At 42.1% G+C, this 24,216-nt stretch overlaps 2 protein-coding genes across 3 annotated transcripts in view; one reads left to right on the top strand and one right to left on the bottom strand.

Annotated features, from left to right (window-relative positions):
- The window catches only part of LOC137438563 (visinin-like protein 1), a 41,707-nt gene extending 38,527 nt beyond the window's left edge, over positions 1 to 3,180 (top strand). The window contains exon 3 of the mRNA XM_068133708.2: positions 2,890 to 3,180. Coding sequence (XP_067989809.1) covers positions 2,890 to 3,087 — 198 coding nt within the window. The 3' untranslated portion in view covers positions 3,088 to 3,180. The remainder of the gene's footprint in view (positions 1 to 2,889) is intronic.
- Positions 3,181 to 5,528: 2,348 nt separating this feature from the next.
- Positions 5,529 to 24,216, bottom strand: part of LOC137438561 (transcription factor E2F3-like) — a 158,930-nt gene continuing 140,242 nt past the window's right edge. For both annotated transcript variants that reach the window (XM_068133707.2, XM_078767043.1), the window contains 4 exons: positions 19,581 to 19,724; positions 17,018 to 17,138; positions 16,765 to 16,906; positions 5,529 to 7,907 (listed from right to left, as the gene is read on the bottom strand). In XM_068133707.2, the coding sequence (XP_067989808.2) occupies positions 7,894 to 7,907; positions 16,765 to 16,906; positions 17,018 to 17,138; positions 19,581 to 19,724 (421 nt within the window). In that variant the 3' untranslated portion in view covers positions 5,529 to 7,893. The remainder of the gene's footprint in view (positions 7,908 to 16,764; positions 16,907 to 17,017; positions 17,139 to 19,580; positions 19,725 to 24,216) is intronic.

Genomic DNA, 24,216 nt, shown 5'->3' with positions numbered 1-24,216 from the left:
ATCGAGTTTTGAGGTCAGATTGGGAGAGTTAATGAGTCGGATTATTTTGGATTCAATTCTGTCCAGTAAGTATGCGGAGCTAGAACCTCCCCAGATGTGAGAGCAGTACTCTATACAAGGACGAATCAATCGCTTATATAGTTGAAGCAACTGTTCAGAGGAGAAGAATCTTCGACATCTGAACAGGCCAGGACTCCTAGTTTCTTCGAGGCAGACGTAGCTATTTGTGTAATGTGTGGATTCCAGGATAAATTTGATGTTAGGGTAATACCTAGTAGGTTTATTCTATCACATGGTGTAATTGTGGAGCTTTCAAAGGTGATTGGAGAGGTGAGAGGAGTTTTAGAGAGAGAGAGAGAGGTGGGAAGAAATTGCGTTTTCAAAACATTAAACTCAACCTGATACATTTGCCCCACTGGAAAATCTTGTCCAAATCCGAATTTAAAGAGGTGACTGTGATGAAACGAGATATAGATCGACTGAGGGAAGATGGGGCAGATGGGAAAAACATGGAGGAATGTAATGTCGAGAAACCAGCATACGAGTGTATTTGGTTATTTGTAGAAGAAAGGTCATTGATAAAAAGAAGGAAGAGTGTTGGAGACAGGACAGAACCCTGAGGGACTCCTCTGTTGATAGGGAAGGAGTAAGATGTTGAACCATCAACAATTATGGAGATAGAGCGGTCGGAGAGAAAGCTCAATATGAGAGAGAAGAGTGAAGGAGGAAAGCCGAAAGATGGAAGTTTGGATATCAGGACCCTGATGCCAAACTCTGTCAAAGGCTTTTGAGATATCAAGGCCGACAACAAAGGATTCCCAAAGTCTCTCAGAGAAGAGGCCTAGACAGACGTAATGTAAGAAACGATATCACCGGTAGATCTTGCCTTGCGAAAGCCATATTTATGGTCAGATAGAAGACTGTGAGATTCAAGATGCTTGAGGAAATGGGAATTGAGAAGGCATTCAAAGACTTTGGAAATAGTAGAAGCTAGAGCGATAGGATGGAAGTTGGAAGGGTTTGAACGATCACCTTCTTTAGAATACGCTGTACCAAGGCGTGTTTCCAGGAAAGAGGAAAAGTTTGGGTTTTTAAACAAAAACGAAACAGACGAGCAAGCACGGGTACAAGTTCTGAAGCACACTCCTTCAAGAAACGAGAACGAATGGCATCTTGTCAGTACGTCTTGCTTGTGTCCAGAGAGAGGAGTACTTTTTGACTGCATGGAAAGAGATTATAGGGAGGGGTGCAGGATTGGTAAGGGGTGCTTCAGAGGGAGATGAATGTTCGAGTCATCCAGTGTGCAATTAGAGGAGAAAAGAGAACCAAAAAGAGTTGCTTTATCAGTCGGAGAGACAGCGATAGTATCACCGGAACAGAAAAGCGAAGGAAAGGTAGAGCGACAGAAATTGTTGGAGATACTTTTAGCTAAGGACCAGAAAGATCTATTAGTGGAAGAAGATGCGAGATCACAATTCTTTTGGATAAAGGAATGCTTCGCCTCACGTATAACATGCTTGAAATGATTTCTGGCAGATATGAACGCTGAATGTGAGTCGGAGGAAGAAGAGTTTTTCCATGTCTGATATGCCTCATCCCTTGCACGAATGGCTGCAGAGCAGGAATGATTGAACCAAGCGTTGGTAAGAGAGATAGACTTGAAAGAGAAGGGGATATAAGCCTCCATTCCTGCAACAATAACTTCAGCTCTACGTTCAGCAGAGATAGAGGCATCGGCCGAGGTGAGGCAGTCGTCTTTCCAAGGAAAGTCAGAAAATAAGTTTTGTAAACTGGTCCAGTCAGTGCTATTGAAATGCCAATACTGGCGTTTATTCAGAGCAGTTGGAGGAGAAGGAGTGGTGGTAAGTAAAGTGATGTTCACAATATTGTGCTCAGAAGAACCAATTGGAGGTGAAATTGTGCAGGTGTAACGCAATGGGTTGGAGGTGAAGAACAAATCCAAAGTATTGGAAGAGTGGTCACGATGATCTGGGATATGGGTAGGGTGAGTGATTACTTGTTCCAAATCATTGGGAAAGGAAAATGTAAGAGCTTCAACTCCCCCAACATCCGTGTGGGAAGATTTCAACCACTCCCTGTGGTGTACATTAAAGTCTCCTAAATAGAGGAATTCTGCTTGCGGGTGTTCTGATGTCATGGCCTCATGGCAGGAATTAAGGTAGTCAAATAAAGCTATAGAGTTTGTAGAATTGGGAGAGCAGTAAATGAAACAGAAAATGGTGATGGTCGGGAGACAAATCGTAAGCTAGATGACATCAATTTGAGGTCCACAAGGCCTACACAGCAGGCGTGCTGATGTTGGAGTAGATACAGACTCCTCCTTTGAAGCGGATTCGTGAGTGACGGTTGTAAGTTTGAAATGTTAAAGGAGTTAACAAGAACATCATATGACAATTGGGTTTCTGAGAGAAGCAAGATATTAGGAGAGGTACTTGCTAGATGATGTTCAACAGAGGAAAGATTCGAAGACCACAAATGTTGATGAAATTAATGGAAAATGTATATATGGTATGAGTTTCCTTACAAGGAACCTTGATGCCAGACGACATTAGGCCCATCAAAGCCTGCATTAAAGATTGAAGTTAGGACTTCACAGCTTTTTCAAATGTAAACTCTTGACCCCATGAATTAAGACAAGTTATTGTTCCAAAGGTTTAAAAAAATAATGTTAGGAAATTGCAGCTGAGACAGAAATTTCATGACTTAAAGGATGTATAATTCTCTATTTTAAAAAGAAATTGTGGCAAAAACATCCCCTTAGGAAAAAATTGGCACTAAAGACAACACAAACATGTGCAAAAGGTACGACTATGAATTAATACATGAGGGTTATTAGTCTTTCTTTGTCTCCATGCAACCTTCCCAAAGGCAATCTACAAGATGGTGGGAACAGTGATAATGATGAAAATGAACGAAGATGGCCTCACGCCTGAGCAGCGCGTCGATAAGATATTTGGCAAGATGGACAAGGACAATGATGATCTCATATCGCTCGAGGAGTTTAAGGAGGCTGCCCGGAGCGACCCTTCCATTGTGCTGTTACTTCAGTGTGAGATGCCGAAATAGTTGGCCGTACAAAAACAAACAAATAAATAAAAGGTTTTGGGAGCTGTGGGTTTAGTGTCACACTCCAGGTCTGTGAGACCCATCATGGACAAGTTTTGTATGCAAGAGTTCAAGAAATTTTGCAAGACATACATGGGGCATGTGAAGAGGTGGGGGGGGGGGGGGACAACAAACAACAACAGGCATTTTAGGGCCATTTTCCCTGCTAGAGCGGGGGTTAGCCTTGCGGGTCCCATGACAATCTTCTCCATTTTGCCCTATTTTCTGCATCTCCCCTTGTTAACCACCTTGCCCGCATTTCTTCTTCCACCATATTTAGCCAAGTCTTCTACTTCCCTGTCCTCTACTTCCTTCTACATTCATTTCCATCACTCTTCTCAACTAGTCACTTTCATCCTTCCTCAACACATGACCAAACCATCTCAACCTGTGTCTCTTCACAGAATCCATCACAGGCTCTATTCCCATCATCTTTCGCAATTCATCACTTGTCTTCCTCTCTCTCAACGATACTCCGCACATCCATCGACCCATTCGCATTTCCACCCTTTCCAACCTTCGTTGCTGCTCTACATTCATGACCCATGTCTCTCTCCCATAAATCATAACACTTCTCACACATGCAGCATACACCTTTCCCTTCAGCTTCAACGACCCTCCCCTCATCATCAGCACGCCACTCAGTTCCCGAAACTTCTTCCATGCACATCTCACTCGAGCAACCGTTGCCGAGTCTGATCCACCTTCACATGTGAAGAGGGGGAGAGAGGGGCAGAAAATAGTGTTTTGCTGTTTTAAAAAATCCCCCAAAAAACAGTAAATAAATAAAATAGTAATCATACGTTTTTTCACTGCTGCCCTTCAATAAGATGTTTTTCTTATACATTTGACAGGCCAGGTAAGAACAGGTGTGCATAGTCACATGCCTTTTTGCCCTCTTGTCCGGTCCACGTGTTTTATTTCATTTGTTGTAATTTCAATTGAACCTTTTTGCAAAATATCAAAAAAACAAAAAGATGTATAATCGGTGCCTCAAATGATTTCTGCAGTGCAAGAAAATGTTGGTGATGTTACCACAAATTTTTAAATGACAAAACTGTCTGGACCATGTGCAGTGTGAAGATGTCTGTGACGTGTGCTGTGTCCGTGCATTTTGTGAATGGTCTTATTTCAATCTTGCATGCACAGGCGGTCTGCCACAGTGACACCCGTTCTGATAAAAAAAAAACAATCCCACTGTATCTATGGAGTCTGAGAAATGTGTCAAATGTCTGACTTTGTACAGGGTGTACGAGGGTATGGGTGTTCGCAAAATGCACGAGGCCGAAGTGTCATGTTTGAAACACGCTCGGATGCTGCCTTCTTCAATTCACCATGCTCAAGTTTGGGGGAAATCTCTAAAAGGCTTAAAGTGGTTTGCCGTTGTTAAATTATGATGTGTAATACAATGCTTTGCAATTGGAACCCTTTTACTGGGGTTTTGTGGCATGTGCTTATTTCAAGATTGTGCAATTTGCAGTTATGTTCAACACATTCCTGTAGCAGTTGAAAACAGGCTTAAAGGAGAGAGAGAGAGCGAGAGCGAGAGCGAGAGAGAGAGCGAGAGAGAGAGAGAGAGCGAGAGAGAGAGAGAGAGAGAGAGAGCGAGAGAGAGAGAGAGAGAGCGAAAGAGAGAGAGAGAGAGAGAGCGAGAGGGAGAGAGAGCGAGAGCGAGAGAGAGCGAGAGAGCGAGAGAGCAAGAGAGGGAGAGAGAGCGAGAGAGGGAGAGAGAGCGAGAGAGAGCGAGAGAGAGAGAGAGAGAGAGAGAGAGAGAGAGCGAGAGGGAGAGAGAGCGAGAGGGAGAGAGAGCGAGAGCGACGAGAGAGCAAGAGAGGGAGAGAGAGCGAGAGAGGGAGAGAGAGCGAGAGCGAGAGAGAGAGAGAGAGAGAGAGCGAGAGAGAGAGAGAGAGAGAGCGAGAGAGGGAGAGAGAGCGAGAGAGCGAGAGAGGGAGAGAGAGCGAGAGAGCGAGAGAGAGAGAGAGCGAGAGCGAGAGCGAGCGAGAGAGGGAGAGAGAGCGAGAGAGCGAGAGAGAGAGAGAGAGAGAGAGAGAGAGAGAGAGAGAGAGAGAGAGAGAGAGAGCAAGAGCATGAGAATCAGTGTTCGACACTTTCATCTGCACCAATTAGTTAAAGAAGAAGAAGTTTGGGAGATTAGTTAAAGAAGAAGAACCAGTGCACAGTCGGCATCATGAAAACCCAGCAGGGATCACAAAGACATTCGTGGAGATTTTACGACTGCCTTGCTTGTTGAAAAGAAAGCAAAAGCAATATAATAGGAAATACTGTGTTTAGAGAGTCTTAGCCATTGTTTTAGATTGTACAAGGTTGCATGTTAACTTACTCACGTGCAGAGAGGTTCCACAAATGACAAAAGATTGTGATTAAAAGGATGAGATAAGGAATTGTGTAATTATATGTTTTTATTATCTCAAAAAGTGTTCACCAGTGCATGCACAGAATGAGGCGGGATCAAGAGAAGTGCAATACAAAACAAACAAACAAACAAAAATATATATAAACATATACATTGCATGTGCTGTAACGCTTTCCATCTTTTCTGCTCATCTTGTAACTGCATTGATAATCTTGTGCTACTTACGTGGATTCGCGAAAAACTCTGTCGACCATGAGTGGTGGAGGCGACGGCAATCGTATCAAGACGTTGTGCATGTTTGTACCGGAGTTCGCAATAAAAAGTGTTACATCCGTGGTGTCATTTGCACACAGCAAGCACGCCATTAAATCGTTTTCCAAACACGTTGCTTCCGATGGACCCTCCTTCATGACTCGATGCATCACGCATTCACCAAGACGAGACAGTTCCTGCAACCTTACGACCAACCGTGTTAAACTTCCACAAAACAAGATAATTATACTCATTACGAGTATACAGCAAAACAAATTCAACAAAACTTTTTTTCAAACATAATTATATAAACATCATACTTATGAATATCTCTGTACAAGGTTAACAAATTTTTTTTTTCTTAAACGTCTGCTGTTGCACAAATTACAGCAGAGACGATTCATGTTTCCTGCTTTGTGGCAACGTCGATGATCTCAGAAATCATCTGTCGAGTCACAAAGACCATTCAATAGAACTCACTCTGACCTTTTGGTTAGGAGATGAAGTGAGCTGGAAATTTTACCTAACGAACCTTCGTCCACACTTGCCCAATTACTGGTGTTGTATCGTGATAAAAAAAATGCGTTGTTTTGGAATATTAACGCCGAGCAGACTCGTAAACAAACATTGCTTCTTTTGTGCAAAGATCTTTTCATTAGCTTTGCTCTCCTGAAAAGGTGTTCGTTCATCTGCTCTCTAAATCTCAAACTTCACTTTAAACCTGCGATTTCCTTCCCTAATTCCAGCGAACAAGGCATCGATATAAAAACTGGAGTTATAGCATCCCCGCCCCTTCCCATACCTCCTCCCCCCAAGCCCTCTCCCTCCCACAGATCTCCCGATGTCCCTGTTCTCTACTGTTGTACTTGTGTGCTTCTCGTCTCCCACTCCCTTGATCATATGTTTTATGTGTCAGTTTGTTTTTTGTGATTAATGTCAGCTCTCACACGAGCCTCGATCTTGTAAAAAAAAAAAAAAAATCTTATCAAGACTTCCAAACAGTAACGGGTCGAATTGAAAGAAGGAACCATGAGACACCTTAAATTTTGCAATTTTCGAAACCTGCATTACTATAAACATATGAAAAGTTGTTTTTCTTTGTTGCGAAGAAAGAATATCATCACAAATGTTTACAGCATCGTCGCTATAAATTATACACACCAATTCCCCACCATCAAGATCCATCAACATCCCGGTGATGAAAAATGGTAAATTTTGATTGGTTCAAGCTGGCCATTTTACTTTAACGATACTTCTTCTCAAACTTCAAAATTTTGTATACAAAAAAAAAAAAAAAAAACTTCCACCACACCTTCCCCAATCCATCAATGCCGTTGAAGGACGATGATGTTATGTTTTGGAGCAAGCTGTTCTCCAGTTATGAAGATCTTTGAATTCATTGGAAATAAAATGGGAATCCATGAAGGCCCAGGACCAGCTTTGCTGGACGACAAGCGCGAGATCTACAGGACTTGTAACAACAACGTTCATCCGTGTCGTGGTCTTCGAGAAAAAAGAACTGTCATCACAAAATATGGTGTTATAAGCACAATGTAAACACCTGAGCAAGAAGAATGGGCTTCCAGGATACAGCCTTGGAAGACTAATAAATAAAAACAACTTGAGCAAAGCACACAAGGATATCGTGTTGACTTAACTTCAAATTCATTCCACTTTAACGGGATATCCCTTTGGCTGATTAATTGTTCAGTGCTGTCTTTGATTTAATGCAATTAGTCTGGAACATTGCGAGTGTATTCCATATGTAGGTTACACTCACCATGATGCCATTACCTTTTTGATGCTGTTCTAACCATTGCATTCCCAGAGCAAGTGTCACATGAACAGGGGGAAATTTTTTTTTTTTACAATAAATCCCCCATTATCTCCCAGTTAGTGGAGAATGTGAGATTTACTGTATATAAAAAATTAAGACAACATAGCTGATTTAAAAATATCACAAGCAGGCATTTTGCACTCAAAGACTGATCAAAAATCACAAATACAACATTGGAATATGAGGCAGCGTTGCTGAGGTTGGATATGACAGATGTACACGAAGATGTACGCTTGCGAGATTATACCCAGGCCTCTTGGTGGTCAGGCTTGCTGCATCTCTTCAAAAGTAGATGTTTCCTCAGTCAGACTGTGCACACTGGATGAGAGCAAAAAGGCCGAGTCACAACACCTGCTGGAAAAGTGCAATAACTTCATAATAAAAAACAACTATATATATATACAGTATATTGTTATGAAAATGACGGAGGTTAATTATTCAGGAGTTGTATTCTAATGAGGGTGCAGCACAAGTGTTTGTAAACCCCAATTAGCATCAACCAGAATCGTGAGTATAGTAGGATTCCCTGTCTGTCTCTTCTTCCCGTCCCCCATCTATCTATAATTCCAGTAATCTCTGTATGTCTGTGTGTATGTCTGTGTGTCTGTGACCGCTGTTTCTCGACAACCACGGGTCCGATATACTTTAAACTTGCCAGGTATATTGCTGGGGACCTGAGGATGTGCCTTTTCAAGGTTTCATATTAATCGGAGAAGTAGTTACCGAGCTATGTCCAAAAAACGATTCAACCAATCAGAGAGCAGCGAGCTATCACGTGTGCCGAACGTGGCGAACAGACTCTGCCTCGGACGGCACATTTGAGAGCGTATTCATTTATTTCACGTTGGCAAACTATGTTGGCGTTAAACTATGTTTTAAAACTAATTAAAACTAATTTGCGATTCATCGTAACTGCGATATGCGACCTTCCGGACAGTCAAATGAGGACGTCACTTCCGGACTTACGGATAGTCATAGTGACGACGTACTGATGCTGAACGTGGCGAGCAGACGCTGTAAGGTACGATCGATTGTAGTACACGTTTATAATAACTCTGCCGATACAGGCCCGATTAACTGCAGCGCCATCCGAGCTGCGGCGTCGGGACGATACATTCATTGTACGGTCACATCACGCACTTACGGGCACGCCCATGGGCCCATGGGCACGCCCATGCATGCATGGGCGAAGACATTTTTTTTTTTTTTTTGGCAAGGAACGGGGCACCCACGTACGGGCACGTCCTAGTATAGGCAATTCCATGTTACGCATGTTACACTTAAAACTCAATTTTCAGGTATAAACTTGAATATTTAGGGTTGTTAAAGTAACTATCATGAACAATTTTGCATTATTTATAATCCTCATTAACTATCCTCCAAATTAATGTCAGAAAATTAGACCTGTCTACCAATAATTTTATGAGCCATCGCATTTTAGTGTGTTACATGTGTTTCAATCAGATGATAAGCCTGTTTCGAATTGTTTTTCAAAGCTGTCAAATGTTCTGTGAAGTGTGTCAGTTACTATTATAAAATATGATATTTTAAAATTATTTGTTAATCACTAAAGCTTATGAGCTAATAAGTTTTCAATGTTTAGAATATTAAACGCTTGAAATCACTGGAACGTTGCGTTACGTGTGTAACAGAAATTTGTTACGTGTGTTACATGCCTAAATCGGGCAACTTTTCTTGGTTCTCTCTAGGCATAATTTTGTCATTTAGCAAAGGAAACTTGATAAAACTATTCAATTTGTCTTTTCATCCATGATGAAAAACAATGTGCATCATCCATGATGGTGAGATTGGCATCAGCGGCTGTTTCCCCTTCTTTCTTTTTTAAGATCCCGATCTTCACCACCATTTAATCACTTGGTCCTTGCCCCATAAGCTATCAATCCAGCAAGTTTGGTCCAAATCCGTCAAATTTTTGAGATACCCTGCTAACAAATAAACAAAATCAAACACCTGCAGGAAAACATTTCCTTCCACCTTCATTGGGCAGAGGTAAGAAATCGGATCTGTTTTCCCATCAAATGATTTGTTTCATAACATGGAGGGAGATTTTCTGCATCTTTGTGCTGCTTCTTTGCATCTTTCATCAAGTGCTGCCAACACACAGCTTAATTTGTCCTTTAAGAAGCCAGACAAGGACACAAAGGGAGACATTCAGTCTGTACATTTCTGCACAAATGATCACATCATGTGCTAGAACAGCGAATCAGTGCTGAAGATATATTCATCATATACATACTCAGTTCCGATTGGGTTACTAAGAATAAGTGCGTACTAAGTTACGCACATATTAGTATAAGTTACTGTTATGGAATCAATGCGTTGTGGTATATGGATGTGGCTAGTCCCAGCTGACATCCTTGAGTATAAGCCTCAGGAGATTGTCTGCAAAACTGAACCTCCAGTTACAGTCATAGCTGCTGCAGATAAACATGTTCACTATAAATTCAAGACCGGCATTCAAAATCAGCAATATATTGTGCAACTGGCGAAGTGCAATGTTATGTGTGTAATTACAGGCATCATAATTCAATAACTCTCATACAAAATCGGGTACACATCCATGTCTCCATTTTCACAGAGAAATGGTGTGTTTTGAAGATAAAATGGCGGACCATGGATCAAAAAAGGGGTGTTTGTATCACAAACATCTATGCAAAATGAAACAAGAATGGCCGCACTGTGGTCACAACCTGCGACAAAATACGGAAACGAGCAGATTGGGAAACATGCATTTAAAGCACTCTTAAAAGATGAACAGCATGATTGGGAAACACATTTGATGCGCTATTAAAAAATTAACTCGACACCTCTCATCCATGTCACTCTCCTCACGGTTATATCAGAATGAGCCGATTCCTCACGGATTGTTTAATCCCAATTTGGGACTGTTCAAAAATGATGAAACGCCAATTTTTAGGGAGGTGAATACTGTGCATGTGGTCGGGCTTGTTTAAACTTTACTAATACTTTTTATTCGACATTGGTTAGATTTTTCGGGGTCCCTCATCAGGAGTAACACTCAACCCAAACAATGCCAATGGAAATCTGACGCAACAAACCCGGGCAGTGTATAATTAGCAGAGTCCTACAGGCCTGATGTCTTAGGCCCACCAGAAAACTAAGATGGCAGCCATATTATTTTGTCTGGGTGCCATGGTGGGTGGAGTCAAGTGACAAATGTGGATGGGGTCTGGCAGTTGTCCAATCAAAGGGTGCACATTATAAAAATCGAACCCCCAACAAGAGCTCTTGAAGATCTGTGACACGACACGTCGCAAGTAAAAAGAGTGGAGTCTATTATTGGACTAATAGCAGCTGATCACCCCCAGGTGTCATCATGAAACAGCACAATTGGGACCCTGAGAGGGACCTGGCTGCCGGCCGAGATGCATCATTGCGACACTGGAACCAGAACCACTGGGCCTGTCTCGTGTGGGTTTCATTCTTGATGGGGTTAGATTTTACTGCAGGTAATAACTTCCTGGTGATGCCAGTATGGGTGTTGTATCACTGAAGACCGAGCCGTTAGGGAGCAGACCAAGCTAAATCTAACCCTTCAGGTGAGGTTTAGTACATCGATTGAGGTATGCTAACCACAGTCGGAAGCAAGGAGAAGCTGACATTTCAAGCATTAACCCTTCGTTGGGGCAAAAGAGGGGTTAACACCCAAAACGTCAGCTTCTCCTTGCTTTCCACGGCAGTTAGCATACCTCAATCAACGCCCGTTGATTTCATCCATTATTCTACCTGTCTGCAGATGCAGATCGACACAAGCCTTCACACCAAGACAAGTTCTTCATTCTACATTCATTTACATTTTGGTTGTGGATGTGATAGTTCTCATGGGATCTTTTGAAAAGACTGCATAAGTCTGCTCTATAAAAAAAAAAAAACCACCTTGAGAGGCCATTTTTCCCCGCAAGCGGGGGTTGGCCTTTTTCGGGGACCGTGGTTGTTGTTGTTTTTTTGGTCCCCTTTTTGAATCAATGTTTTACGGCCGGATGCCCTTCCTGCCGCCAACCCTTTTTGTCACCTTTTTACGACAAACAGGGAATTACCAGTGAACTGGTACTCAATTAGCCGACCTCGGAAGGTATGACAGGCTGAGTCAACCCCCCTGGCGTTAATTCAGCGATCGACCGGGATTCGAACCCAGGATCCTAGGATCCTAAGCTGGCACCCTAGCCGCTAGCCCAACACCAGGCTAGCCTATGGACAAATTCCCTGCTTGTGGTTAACTGTGGAATTAGCATGACATGCAATCAATTAGGAATTCTGGGGTGTCATGTTTATATGGAATTTACATGATGGACAAACTGTCTCCACTTGCACCTGTTTCCATTTAAATGGTTATGAAAAATCGAATTATCTCAAGGCAAAGGTCAAGCGTTTTCACTTACATTCCTCTGAGAATTATTTTATGACTATGAGACATTGATCATAAATAACTTGAACACATTCCAAACAACATTGGTGCTTTTGCAATTGTCATATTGTTTTTGAAAAGAGCTGTTCTACAACCAAGGTGCCCAGAGTATTGCTAGTCCCTGCAAAAATAATAAAGAAATCTTATCACAGGCAATCGAAAGGTAAGGCAAGAATCAGAGTTGGGGCTATGAATCTACCAGTAAATGTCAAGAGGTAAAAACAACTGGGTTACTAATCGTGACAGGCCGTGGGAATAAAGAGTGTGGAGACAGCAGAGAAGTATCATCAGGCACCTGAAAAAGCAAATCATTTTCCCAGCCATACAGCGATAACCTTTTCCTGCATTATTCGGGGTTAGTCATATCACTTATTACGCTTGTGCTACTGTATATAGATATTCTAATATTCAAATGACAAGCGCAACCATAGAGAAGCGTTCGGAACACCTCGACATGATATACAAACATAGGGGCAATAAATACCCCTGGGCGCTCACCTGGTAGAATACACAGTACACTACACTGACTAAAGGTGTTTTAAACCAATTTCAATGCTTGCTAGAAGACAGGGCAGCATGTAGAATCATAATAACATAATCATAAGACTTTAAACAAACAAACCCAAAAAATAGCTATTTTGGGGGGCAACCCTGTCCCCTACTCCCTCAACCCCATATACCTCGTCAGAACTTAATTTTTATAATGCCTTGGACAAACTTCGGTACATCACGGGTGATGAAGGTTGTGGTGAAGTTTCATCTAATTAGTGTGTGCAGTTTCTGGGAAGAAAGCAAATACTTATTTTGGTGGTGGGGGGGGGGGGGGGGGGGAGGGGGGGTCAAACCTGGATCCACTTTGACCCCGGTAAACCCCCTTAGACCCCGATTTTTTTAATGCCGTGAACAAATTTTAGTCGCAACACAACAAATATCATTTGTGCCAAGTTTGGTCACAATCCCTTCAGCGGTTTCGGGGAAGAAGTTGCAAGTGTTTACAGACGGACTGACGACGCGCCATCGCATAAGCTCCCATGAACTTCGTTCCAGGTGAGCTAAAAATAATAGAGGGAAGGGGAGAAGCTACAGCAAATGGTAGATGGTGAGGAATAACTTTTCATCTTTGTGTGAATAAAGTATCTATATATAAAATGCTCTTCCATGAGCCTTGACATCGTGTACAAAAATTAAAAAACCCACAGGTTGCAATGTTCTCATATTTCACCTACATGCTACATCTCATATTTCAAAATATCCAGTCAAATTTCATCAAATTCAGAGGAGGTTGAGAACATCACTGGTTGATTTGCCTTGGAATGACTTCAACCGCACCCCATGATGGGACGTCATTTTATGGCACACCAAGAAAATACAAGAGTAATTTTGGTTCAATTTCACTGCCATAGTGATAACACAAAATACATATTAGTGGCGTTTCTGATTAACTGGTATAATCTTCACGATATGAAATGCTGGCTGTGGCAAAAAAAAGTAAATTAAGTTTCTAATAACTTCATTTTCACTTCATCATCAAAGAAAGGCATATAACTCAGTCTACACACAGTTATAGAGATTTAGATGCTAATGAAGAACACTGTATAATGATGATGAATACCATTAAGTCCGTGGACTGAGTAGGGTTTATATGCACCCCCCCCCACCCCCCCACAACTTAACTTCCCGGGTATGTCCATGTACCCCCCACCCTAGGGGTTAGGAAAACCATGTTAACAGAAAAAAAACTCATTCCCTCATAGTTTGACCTCTGGTGACCTCATTTGCATATAACACATATCATTGTAAAGAGTGTCCCAGGACAAACATTTTGAGGGGTCATATGCAACCATAGGATGACTAGGTAAAAAGTTATGGCCATTCGAATTTCGCCTACCCCTAATTTTCGGAAATCACTGACACAGGGGGAGGTAACATCAAAATATGCGTGGGAGTTACCTTGGGAATGAGTTTTTTTTCTGTTAACATGGTTTTTCCTAACCCCTAGGGTGGGGGGTACATGGACATACCCGGGAAGATAAGTTGTGGGGGGGGGGGGGGTGCATGTAAACCCCACTCAGCCCACGGACTAATTAAATGAATCAATAAAATCATACTATGCTTCGTAAATTTAAAAAAAATTGAAATGAAAACATTTGTCAAACTAGAGAGTTCATAGAATACCTCCCCCTGCACAGTCTTGAGAAACAAGGACATGGGCGGGGTCTATGAGCGGTAAATTTGATTGGTTGAGATGACATAATATGCTGTAATATTTTGTCCAAGTACTACTAAATGTCAGGAGCCAATGCAAGTCAGGGGCAAAATCTTCCCCATTCTTCCCTGCTGCCTGGATTCGTCAGGGCAGCGCGATCACGGTCAGAGTGCTGATCGGTCCTCATGGACTGGCCTCATGTCTCTTTTCTTAGTTTCTTTCAATTTCTCTCTCTCTCTCTAACTCTCTGGCCCTGACTTTGTGATGGTGGGGGTACACCATCCTGGATGTGGGGCATCTCTGGGTCGGTCCTGCGAGTTCGATCGGCTGTCTCCGTGCCGCAGGCTTGTTTGAGAGAACTGTCCGGAGCTACAGTCACGTGGAAAAGTAAGTACACCCCATGTAAAGTTTTGACTTTTTCAACATATTTCAACATACAGCTATTTGATCTTCATTTCAACAATATTGACAGATAAAGGTGATATAATATAACAAATATCATGAAACTGACATTTTGTAGTCCATTGTATAATTTAAATAAACATAAATGCAAATTTCGCATGTGGAAAAAGTAAGTACACCCCCATATTTATCACTACTTCAAATACCTAAAATTAGAATCAGGTGCACCAGCTCAGGTGCAAATGATTAGAACATCGTAAGAGAGGATCTTGGAGGAACCTGTCTTATTTAAACCTCAGACATTTAGTTTGGTTTGCTCTTTGTTGTTGAAGTGTGCGGCGTCACCATGCCGAGATCAAAAGAGCTCTCTGAGGCCTTCAGAAAGAAGGTTATAGATGCCGACGAGTCTGGGAAGGGATTTAAAAAGATCTCCAAACAATTTGAAATCAATCATTCGACTGTCCGGAAGATCATCTACAAGTGGAGAAGATTCCAACAACTGCCAACTTGTTCAGGCCAGGCCGCCCCAGCAAGTTCAACCCGAGAGCAGACCGCAAGATGCTGAAAGAAGTCTCTAAGAACCCCAGAATGTCATCACGGGACCTACAGGTAGCTCTTGCCACTGTTGATGTCAAAGTGCATGAGTCTACCATTAGAAAGAGGCTGCACAAATTTGATCCACATGGGAGGCGTGCCAGGACGAAACCTTTGCTGTCCAGAAAGAACATCAGGGCAAGACTAAAGTTTGCCAATGAACACCGAGGCAAAGACCAGCACTTCTGGAACAATGTGCTCTGGACAGACGAGTCAAAGGTAGAGCTATTTGGCCAAAGTACCAGAAGACATGTTTGGTGAAAACCAAAGACAGCATTTGACCACAAGAACCTGATACCAACTGTAAAGCATGGTGGTGGAAATATTTTGGTTTGGGGCAGCTTTGCTCAGGGCCTGGGCAGCTCACCATCATAGAATCACTATGAATTCTTCATTGTACCAGAGGGTGCTTGAAGATAATGTGAGGCCATCTGTCGGAAAGTTGAAGCTCAACCGAAGGTGGACCTTGCAACAAGACAATGACCCTAAACATACCAGTAAATCCACCAAGGAATGGCTGAAAAGAAAGAAATGGAGGGTTCTGGAATGGCCAAGTCAAAGCCCGGATCTAAATCCCATCGAGATGTTGTGGGGGGATTTGAAACGAGCTGTGCATGCAAGAAACCCCTCAAACATCGCACAGCTGAAATAATTCTGCATGGAGGAGTGGGCAAAAATTTCTCCCAGTCGATGTCAGAGACTGGTAGACAGTTATAAGAAACGCCTACTTGAGGTTGTTTCTGCCAAAGGGGGCAATACCACCTATTAGAGCCAAGGGTGTACTTACCTTTTCCACATGCGAAATTTGCATTTATGTTTATTTAAATTATACAATGGACTACAAAATGTAAATGTTTCATGATATTTGTTATATTATATCACCTTTATCTATCAATATTGTTGAAATGAAGATCAAATAGCTGTATGTTGAAATATGTTGAAAAAGTCAAAACTTTACATGGGGTGTACTTAGTTTTTCACATGACCGTATACAACAACACCAACACGAGCAACATCAACACAGTATATTAGTTGTTTCGTGCCTGTTGTTTGTGTCCTTCATAATGTCCTTCAAAACAGTAAGTCTCCTGTTTGGAATGATTTTGTTTCCTTGCCAGGCAGGCAGAGTAAAAAAATGATCTCTCTCCTGTATGAGCAACCACAGATGAAGATTCAGAGCCAAAGTACTGTTAAACTACGGGTTCGTTTTCTAATTCATGTTCTGATTTTTGTTCAAAATATAACATTCAATTGAAATTAAGTTGTTCCTCCATCATACGCTGACGTTTGTAAACAGAAGGCCAGACAGGAGAGAAGGAAACCAATTGCTCAACCGCCCTTTTCGCTGCACATGATAAATATCATTGACATGGCACAATATTCAAATGGTAGAAACCTAAAGAAAAGGTTTTTTTTTTTTTTTTAAACAAGGCCACGCACACAAAAAATTACAACAAATCCGTAGTTAAAAAATTTGGAGTGAATATTAATAGGAATATTTGAGAATAGATAACAAACGTGTCCACCTCTGCTTTCCAAAGCTGCCACGGGCTTGCCGATGTCAAAAAGCCTTTCGGCCTCTTGAGATTGGTCATCTCCCAAATCACCATCTGTACAAAGTAAGGCGTGTATTGGTCCTTCCTTACTCCTTAGCATCATGTGGAATTGCTGCAAAAAAAAAAAATACTCATTAGAAAGAAATGCTAAAGTTTATCTGACAATGTTCAAGGTACTGATCTAGGTTCACTCACACCTGGTGGACGTTAGTGGGATTCTTACCGTTAGGCAATGCGAGTCGTAAACCTCAAGGCAGGTGTTTGGTGGAGAACGAATGGCTATCACCGTAAAGCTAGTCTGATCCCACAGGTGCAATAGGTCTCCATAAGTCACATATGCCAGTGTGCTGATGGAATCAAGGCAAATGTGCAAGCAATAACAAAAGGAGTGCAGTAAATATGTGGAATTTCCATCATTGCTGTGTTTGTAAAGTTTGCCTCATCAAAATGCGATTGCACTTTATTCCCTTATCCTTACTGTCTCAAGCATAGCACATGGATCCAAAATGAATGACAAAACTGAAGGTTAAAATATACACGCACTTGACACACATCAAAATGTAACTCGTGACAGTATCTGAGATGGCGAGAGTGCCATCAGGGAAGGGAAGCACCACAATTAGAAAGCAATTTAAGAGCGGGTTTCAGGCAATGTACACGGCTCCTTCCTGCCAGTTGAACTGGGGAAGAAGGAAAATGGCTTTGACAGCAGAACTACTGTCGTGCGCGAGTGGATGGGATGTTTGCTTTTAATGAGAATGCCATTGGAGGAAACTCATTAAAATACCAGAACAGTAACACCCAAAATGGCTTCACACCTTTGCAAAGCAGAAAAAATAAGGTTGTTTGAACAGATATGGAAAAACACAGTACACACATACAGGTATACACAGGTACACACACGTATACACAGGTACCGACAAATATACAGGAGAAGTTAGTTGGCACCCTGCCCTGCTCACCAAACTCTCCTCGTATGGTCTCCATGGAAACCTCCACGGAAGGCTTGCGGACTTCCTTTCTGGTCGTAGTCAACGTGTGGCCCCCCTGAATGGGTTTCTCTCATCTCCTCTTCCTGTTCAGGCTGGAGTTCCCCAAGGCAGTGTTCTGGGCCCTGTGCTTTTTCTGGTCTTCATCAATTATCTCTCCGACTCTCTGGAAAATCCTCTCTATCTCTTTGCTGATGACTACTCTCTGCCGCTCCATTCCTCATCCCTCAGATCGGCAGTCTGCAGCCTCCTCGCTCTCTGCAGACCTGGACAAAATCACAGACTGGGCAAACAAGTGGAACATGTCTTTCAATTCTGACAAATCTCACACTCTTACGATGTCTCTCCGAAAAGACCGACTGGACAACCCTCCCATCTACTTTCTCAACAATCCTCTCCAAGAAGTTCTGTCACTGAAGCTTTTGGGTCTCACTATCTGCCATGATCTTTCATGGGAAAACCACATTTCCAAGCTGGCCTGCAAAGCCAGTCGCCGACTGGGCATCCTCCGTCGTGCGAAGTCCTTCCTTGGCACACCTGAGCTCCTCACCACATACGAGGCTTTCATCCGCAGCTCAATGGAATACTGCTCTCCCCTCTGGGGTAGAATACTGCTCTCCCCTCTGGGTTAGAATACTGCTCTCCCCTCTGGGGTAGAATACTGCTCTCCCCTCTGGGGTAGAATACTGCTCTCCCCTCTGGGGTAGAATACTGCTCTCCCCTCTGGGGTAGAATACTGCTCTCCCCTCTGGGGTAGAATACTGCTCTCCCCTCTGGGGGTAGAATACTGCTCTCCCCTCTGGGGTAGAATACTGCTCTCCCCTCTGGGGTAGAATACTGCTCTCCCCTCTGGGGTAGAATACTGCTCTCCCCTCTGGGGTAGAATACTGCTCTCCCCTCTGGGGTAGAATACTGCTCTCCCCCAAGCTCGGCTTCACGCTGTTTACACCAAAGCTTTCAGAATCATTGGAATCTCCTGCGATGAAGCTAACTCCGAGGGCCTTTCACTCACTCACCGCAGGCAGGTTGGCGGTCTTTCTGTCTTCTATCGACTCCTCTCCGGCCTTGCTCCCCGAGCTCTGTCTGTGCTCTGTCCTCCAAATATTCCTTCAGGTCGCACATCTGCCAGCAACCCTCTTTATGGTGAAACTGCCAAAATCAAGACTCTCTGCTCACCTTCACTCTTTCATTCCTCTTTTCTCCCACCTCTGGAACAAACTCCCTCAGCTTGGAAACTTTTGAAACTCCAAAGACACAGTCTCTATAGAATTATTACGACTGATAACATGGATTGTCTATTCACATTTCAGAGAAGGCCAGCTTAATGTACCATCTGAAGAAACGTCTGCTTCATTTTGCGGTTTCCCCTGTTTAGATTGTATTAGATGATGATGGTTTCAGTCTCTGGAAATGAAACTCAGAAAATGAAAGCTGAATGAAAAGCCCAACAAATGCTATGGTAATGTGTGAGTAGCTGCCACCACCACCATCACCACAATAACAACAACAATAACAATAACAACAACAGTAATTAGCTCTTACACGATTTTTACAATTTTTAGTTTACATTAATTACAATTTTCATTAATTTATAATCATTAATTACAATTACAACAATAATTACAATATTTAGCTCATGCACGAGCCTCAATCTTGTATACAAAAAAATAAATAATAATAATTTTTAAAAACCTGCACAATTTGGGAAAACGTGTCATTCAGTGTGAATGAAATGTTGAAGAAATGAAGTAATTAATTAATGTTGTGCATTGGTTTGCGTTGTTCAGTGAAGGATATCTTTGGTAATACTTGTTCTTCATGAGCCAGGTGAGCTGAGGTCGTTGATATTTAAGCAGCACGTCCAGGGCCTCTTCCTTCTTCGATAAACATTTTATTTCATGACACAACTTCTTCGTAGCATCCTTCTTATTAAACTGTGTCCTAAAACACGACAAACAGGACAACAATCTCAGTGTACGTACACTCGTACAGTGCATCCACAATTTCTGGAGAGATTATAAAAAAAATAAACATATCATTTGATCTCGCAGGAGAGGATGTTGTATCATGTCACAAGATCCCGTCCTTCACCAAAAATAAATGAAACACATAGTCAGGTTCACTATGTTTTTTCGTTCAAAATCATGGTAGATTAGCAAACCTATACATTTTTGGAAACGTTATTACATGGAAAATCTGAAAATCAATGTTTACATTTGCCAATTCCGACCAATTCCATTCGACCAATTCGACCAATCGACCAATTCCATTCGACCATTCGACCAATCGCTTCGATCGACCATTCGACCAATTCGATCGATTCGATTCAATTCGATTCATCGAATTCGATTCGATCGACCATTCGACCAATTCGATTTGCCAATCAATTTGACCGACCTTTGCTTGTGTGGAACGGACTGTGAAAACGATGCGGACTATATTGTCGGATACGACACACAGGACGGTGATGACGAACTCTAAATGGCATATTCTGTAATCGTGTATGTTTGATGCCATTGACTGCCTGTGTATATTTTGTCATTGACTGCCCGTGTAGATGTGAAGTTATACTGACTGCATGTGTATATATGATTTTGCTGACTGCCTGTGTATGTTTGGTGATATGAATTATTGTGACACATTTTGATGTTATTAACTGCCTGTACAAAATGATAACATGTATTTGATTATGCAACTTATCGCGAATATAAAGACAGTATTTTGCAATTCAAAACCTTTGATTCGTGTCTTACCATTCCCCATAGCACTAATTTGATACTTTCATTGGATTCCTTGTCCCTGAAAATATAGGTTTAGTATATTTTTAAAAGTTTTTAGGGTAATTAGAGGCAGAAATAGAACAAAATATGTATTTTACAGTGGCCATTTTGAAAATCCAAAATGGCCGCCATACAGGTATCTCTCCAAATGTAAACATTGATTTTTAGTTTCCTTATGCTATAACCTTTCCAAAAATGTATAGGTTTGCTAATCTACCATGATTTTGAACGAAGTATAATTTATTGACATAGTGAACCTGACTGACACTATCATGGTGATGAGCAAAGATGTATGTTTCAATTGTTTGACTTTCTGCACAGCCAAATAGACTACTCACCAAAATGAGAGTCATATTGTTGAATGGGCTAAGAATTAAAGTATTGAACACGATTATTGAAATTTTGGGATTTACTCATCATCCTGCATCAAAAACACACATTGTGGGAATTAGGAAATACCCTGTCACATGAGTATCTGTCACACCAATCGGAGGAGGCATACAGTGGGCAGAAGGGTTGCAGATATAACAAACACTCAGTGAGGGGAACGTTTTCGCTATTCGGAATAGCTCACCAACACGTGACATTCCTCTGCCAAAGAAATCTGGAATATGAGGATTGTTGGTGAACAGCTTGTACTACAGTCGATGTGAGATGTAGTACAGTAGAAAAACGGTGATGATTGCAACACAAAGAGCTGGCAGGATTGCCGACAAGTACGCACACTCGCCTCCGAGACGTATAGCCGGGCGCAGATCCCAACCCAGCTAAAAACTGTCATCCCGGTGTTTCAACAACAGGCTGAACACTCTAGACAAGCTCAAACAAAGCAATAATGGGTGGAGGTGACAGGGTGAACAAGCTATATACAAGCTCAAACAATGCAATAATGGGTGGAGGTGACAGGGTGAACAAGCTATATACAAGCTCAAACAATGCAATAATGGGTGGAGGTGACAGGGTGAACAAGCTATATACAAGCTCAAACAATGCAATAATGGGTGGAGGTGACAGGGTGAACAAGCTATATACAAGCTCAAACAAAGCAATAATGGGTGGAGGTCACAGGGTGAACAAGCTATATACAAGCTCAAACAAAGCAATAATGGGTGGAGGTCACAGGGTGAACAAGCTATATACAACCTCAAACAATGCCATAATGGGTGGAGGTCACAGGGTGAACAAGCTATATACAAGCTCAAACAAAGCAATAATGGGTGGAGGTCACAGGGTGAACAAGCGATATACAAGCTCAAACAATGCAATAATGGGTGGAGGTCACAGGGTGAACAAGCTATATACAAGCTCAAACAATGCAATAATGGGTGGAGGTGACAGGGTGAACAAGCTATATACAAGCTCAAACAATGCAATAATGGGTGGAGGTCACAGGGTGAACAAGCTATATACAACCTCAAACAATGCAATAATGGGTGGAGGTCACAGTGTGAACAAGCTATATACAAGCTCAAACAATGCAATAATGGGTGGAGGTCACAGGGTGAACAAGTTATATACAAGCTCAAACAAAGCAATAATGGGTGGAGGTCACAGGGTGAACAAGCTATATACAACCTCAAACAATGCAAAAATGGGTGGAGGTGACAGGGTGAACAAGCTATATACAAGCTCAAACAATGCAATAATGGGTGGAGGTGACAGGGTGAACAAGCTATATACAAGCTCAAACAAAGCAATAATGGGTGGAGGTCACAGGGTGAACAAGCTATATACAACCTCAAACAATGCAATAATGGGTGGAGGTCACAGGGTGAACAAGCTATATACAAGCTCAAACAAAGAAAAATGGGTGGAGGTCACAGGGTGAACAAGCTATATACAAGCTCAAACAAAGCAATAATGGGTGGAGGTCACAGGGTGAACAAGCTATATACTAGCTCAAACAATGCAATAATGGGTGGAGGTCACAGGGTGAACAAGCTATATACAAGCTCAAACAAAGCAATAATGGGTGGAGGTCACAGGGTGAACAAGCTATATACAAGCTCAAACAAAGCAAAAATGGGTGGAGGTCACAGGGTAAACAAGCTATATACAACCTCAAACAAAGCAATAATGGGTGCAGGTCACAGGGTGAACAAGCTATATACAACCTCAAACAATGCAATAATGGGTGGAGGTCACAGGGTGAACAAGCTATATACAAGCTCAAACAAAGCAATAATGGGTGGAGGTCACAGGGTGAACAAGCTATATACAAGCTCAAACAAAGCAAAAATGGGTGGAGGTCACAGGGTGAACAAGCTATATACAAGCTCAAACAATGCAATAATGGGTGGAGGTCACAGGGTGAACAAGCTATATACTAGCTCAAACAAAGCAATAATGGGTGGAGGTCACAGGGTGAACAAGCTATATACAAGCTCAAACAATGCAATAATGGGTGGAGGTCACAGGGTGAACAAGCTATATACAAGCTCAAACAAAGCAATAATGGGTGCAGGTCATAGGGTGAACAAGCTATATACAAGCTCAAACAAAGCAATAATGGGTAGAGGTCACAGGGTGAACAAGCTATATACAACCTCAAACAAAGCAAAAATGGGTGGAGGTCACAGGGTGAACAAGCTATATACAAGCTCAAACAATGAAATAATGGGTGGAGGTCACAGGGTGAACAAGCTATATACAAGCTCAAACAAAGCAATAATGGGTGGAGATCACAGGGTGAACAAGCTATATACAAGCTCAAACAATGCAATAATGGGTGGAGGTCACAGGGTGAACAAGCTATATACAAGCTCAAACAATGCAATAATGGGTGGAGGTCACAGGGTGAACAAGCAATATACTAGCTCAAACAAAGCAATAATGGGTGGAGGTCACAGGGTGAACAAGCTATATACAAGCTCAAACAAAGCAATAATGGGTGGAGGTCACAGGGTGAACAAGCGATATACTAGCTCAAACAATGCAATAATGGGTGGAGGTCACAGGGTGAACAAGCTATATACAAGCTCAAACAAAGCAATAATGGGTGGAGGTCACAGGGCGAACAAGCTATATACAAGCTCAAACAAAGCAAAAATGGGTGGAGGTCACAGGGTGAACAAGCTATATACAAGCTCAAACAAAGCAATAATGGGTGGAGGTCACAGGGTAAACAAGCTATATACAACCTCAAACAAAGCAATAATGGGTGCAGGTCACAGGGTGAACAAGCTATATACAAGCTCAAACAAAGCAATAATGGGTGGAGGTCACAGGGTGAACAAGCTATATACAACCTCAAACAATGCAATAATGGGTGGAGGTCACAGGGTGAACAAGCTATATACAAGCTCAAACAAAGCAATAATGGGTGGAGGTCACAGGGTGAACAAGCTATATACAAGCTCAAACAATGCAATAATGGGTGGAGGTCACAGGGTGAACAAGCTATATACAAGCTCAAACAATGCAATAATGGGTGGAGGTCACAGGGTGAACAAGCTATATACTAGTTCAAACAAAGCAATAATGGGTGCAGGTCACAGGGTGAACAAGCTATATAAAAGCTCAAACAAAGCAAAAATGGGTGGAGGTCACAGGGTGAACAAGCTATATACTAGCTCAAACAATGCAATAATGGGTGGAGGTCACAGGGTGAACAAGCTATATACAAGCTCAAACAAAGCAAAAATGGGTGGAGG

The sequence above is a fragment of the Myxine glutinosa genome, chromosome 13, assembly GCF_964187855.1.
Source record: "Myxine glutinosa chromosome 13, kmMyxGlut1.1, whole genome shotgun sequence".
NCBI classification, from domain to species: domain Eukaryota; kingdom Metazoa; phylum Chordata; class Myxini; order Myxiniformes; family Myxinidae; genus Myxine; species Myxine glutinosa.
The sequence above is the reverse complement of the archived record's forward strand: the minus strand, read 5'-3'. Positions and strand labels throughout refer to the sequence as shown.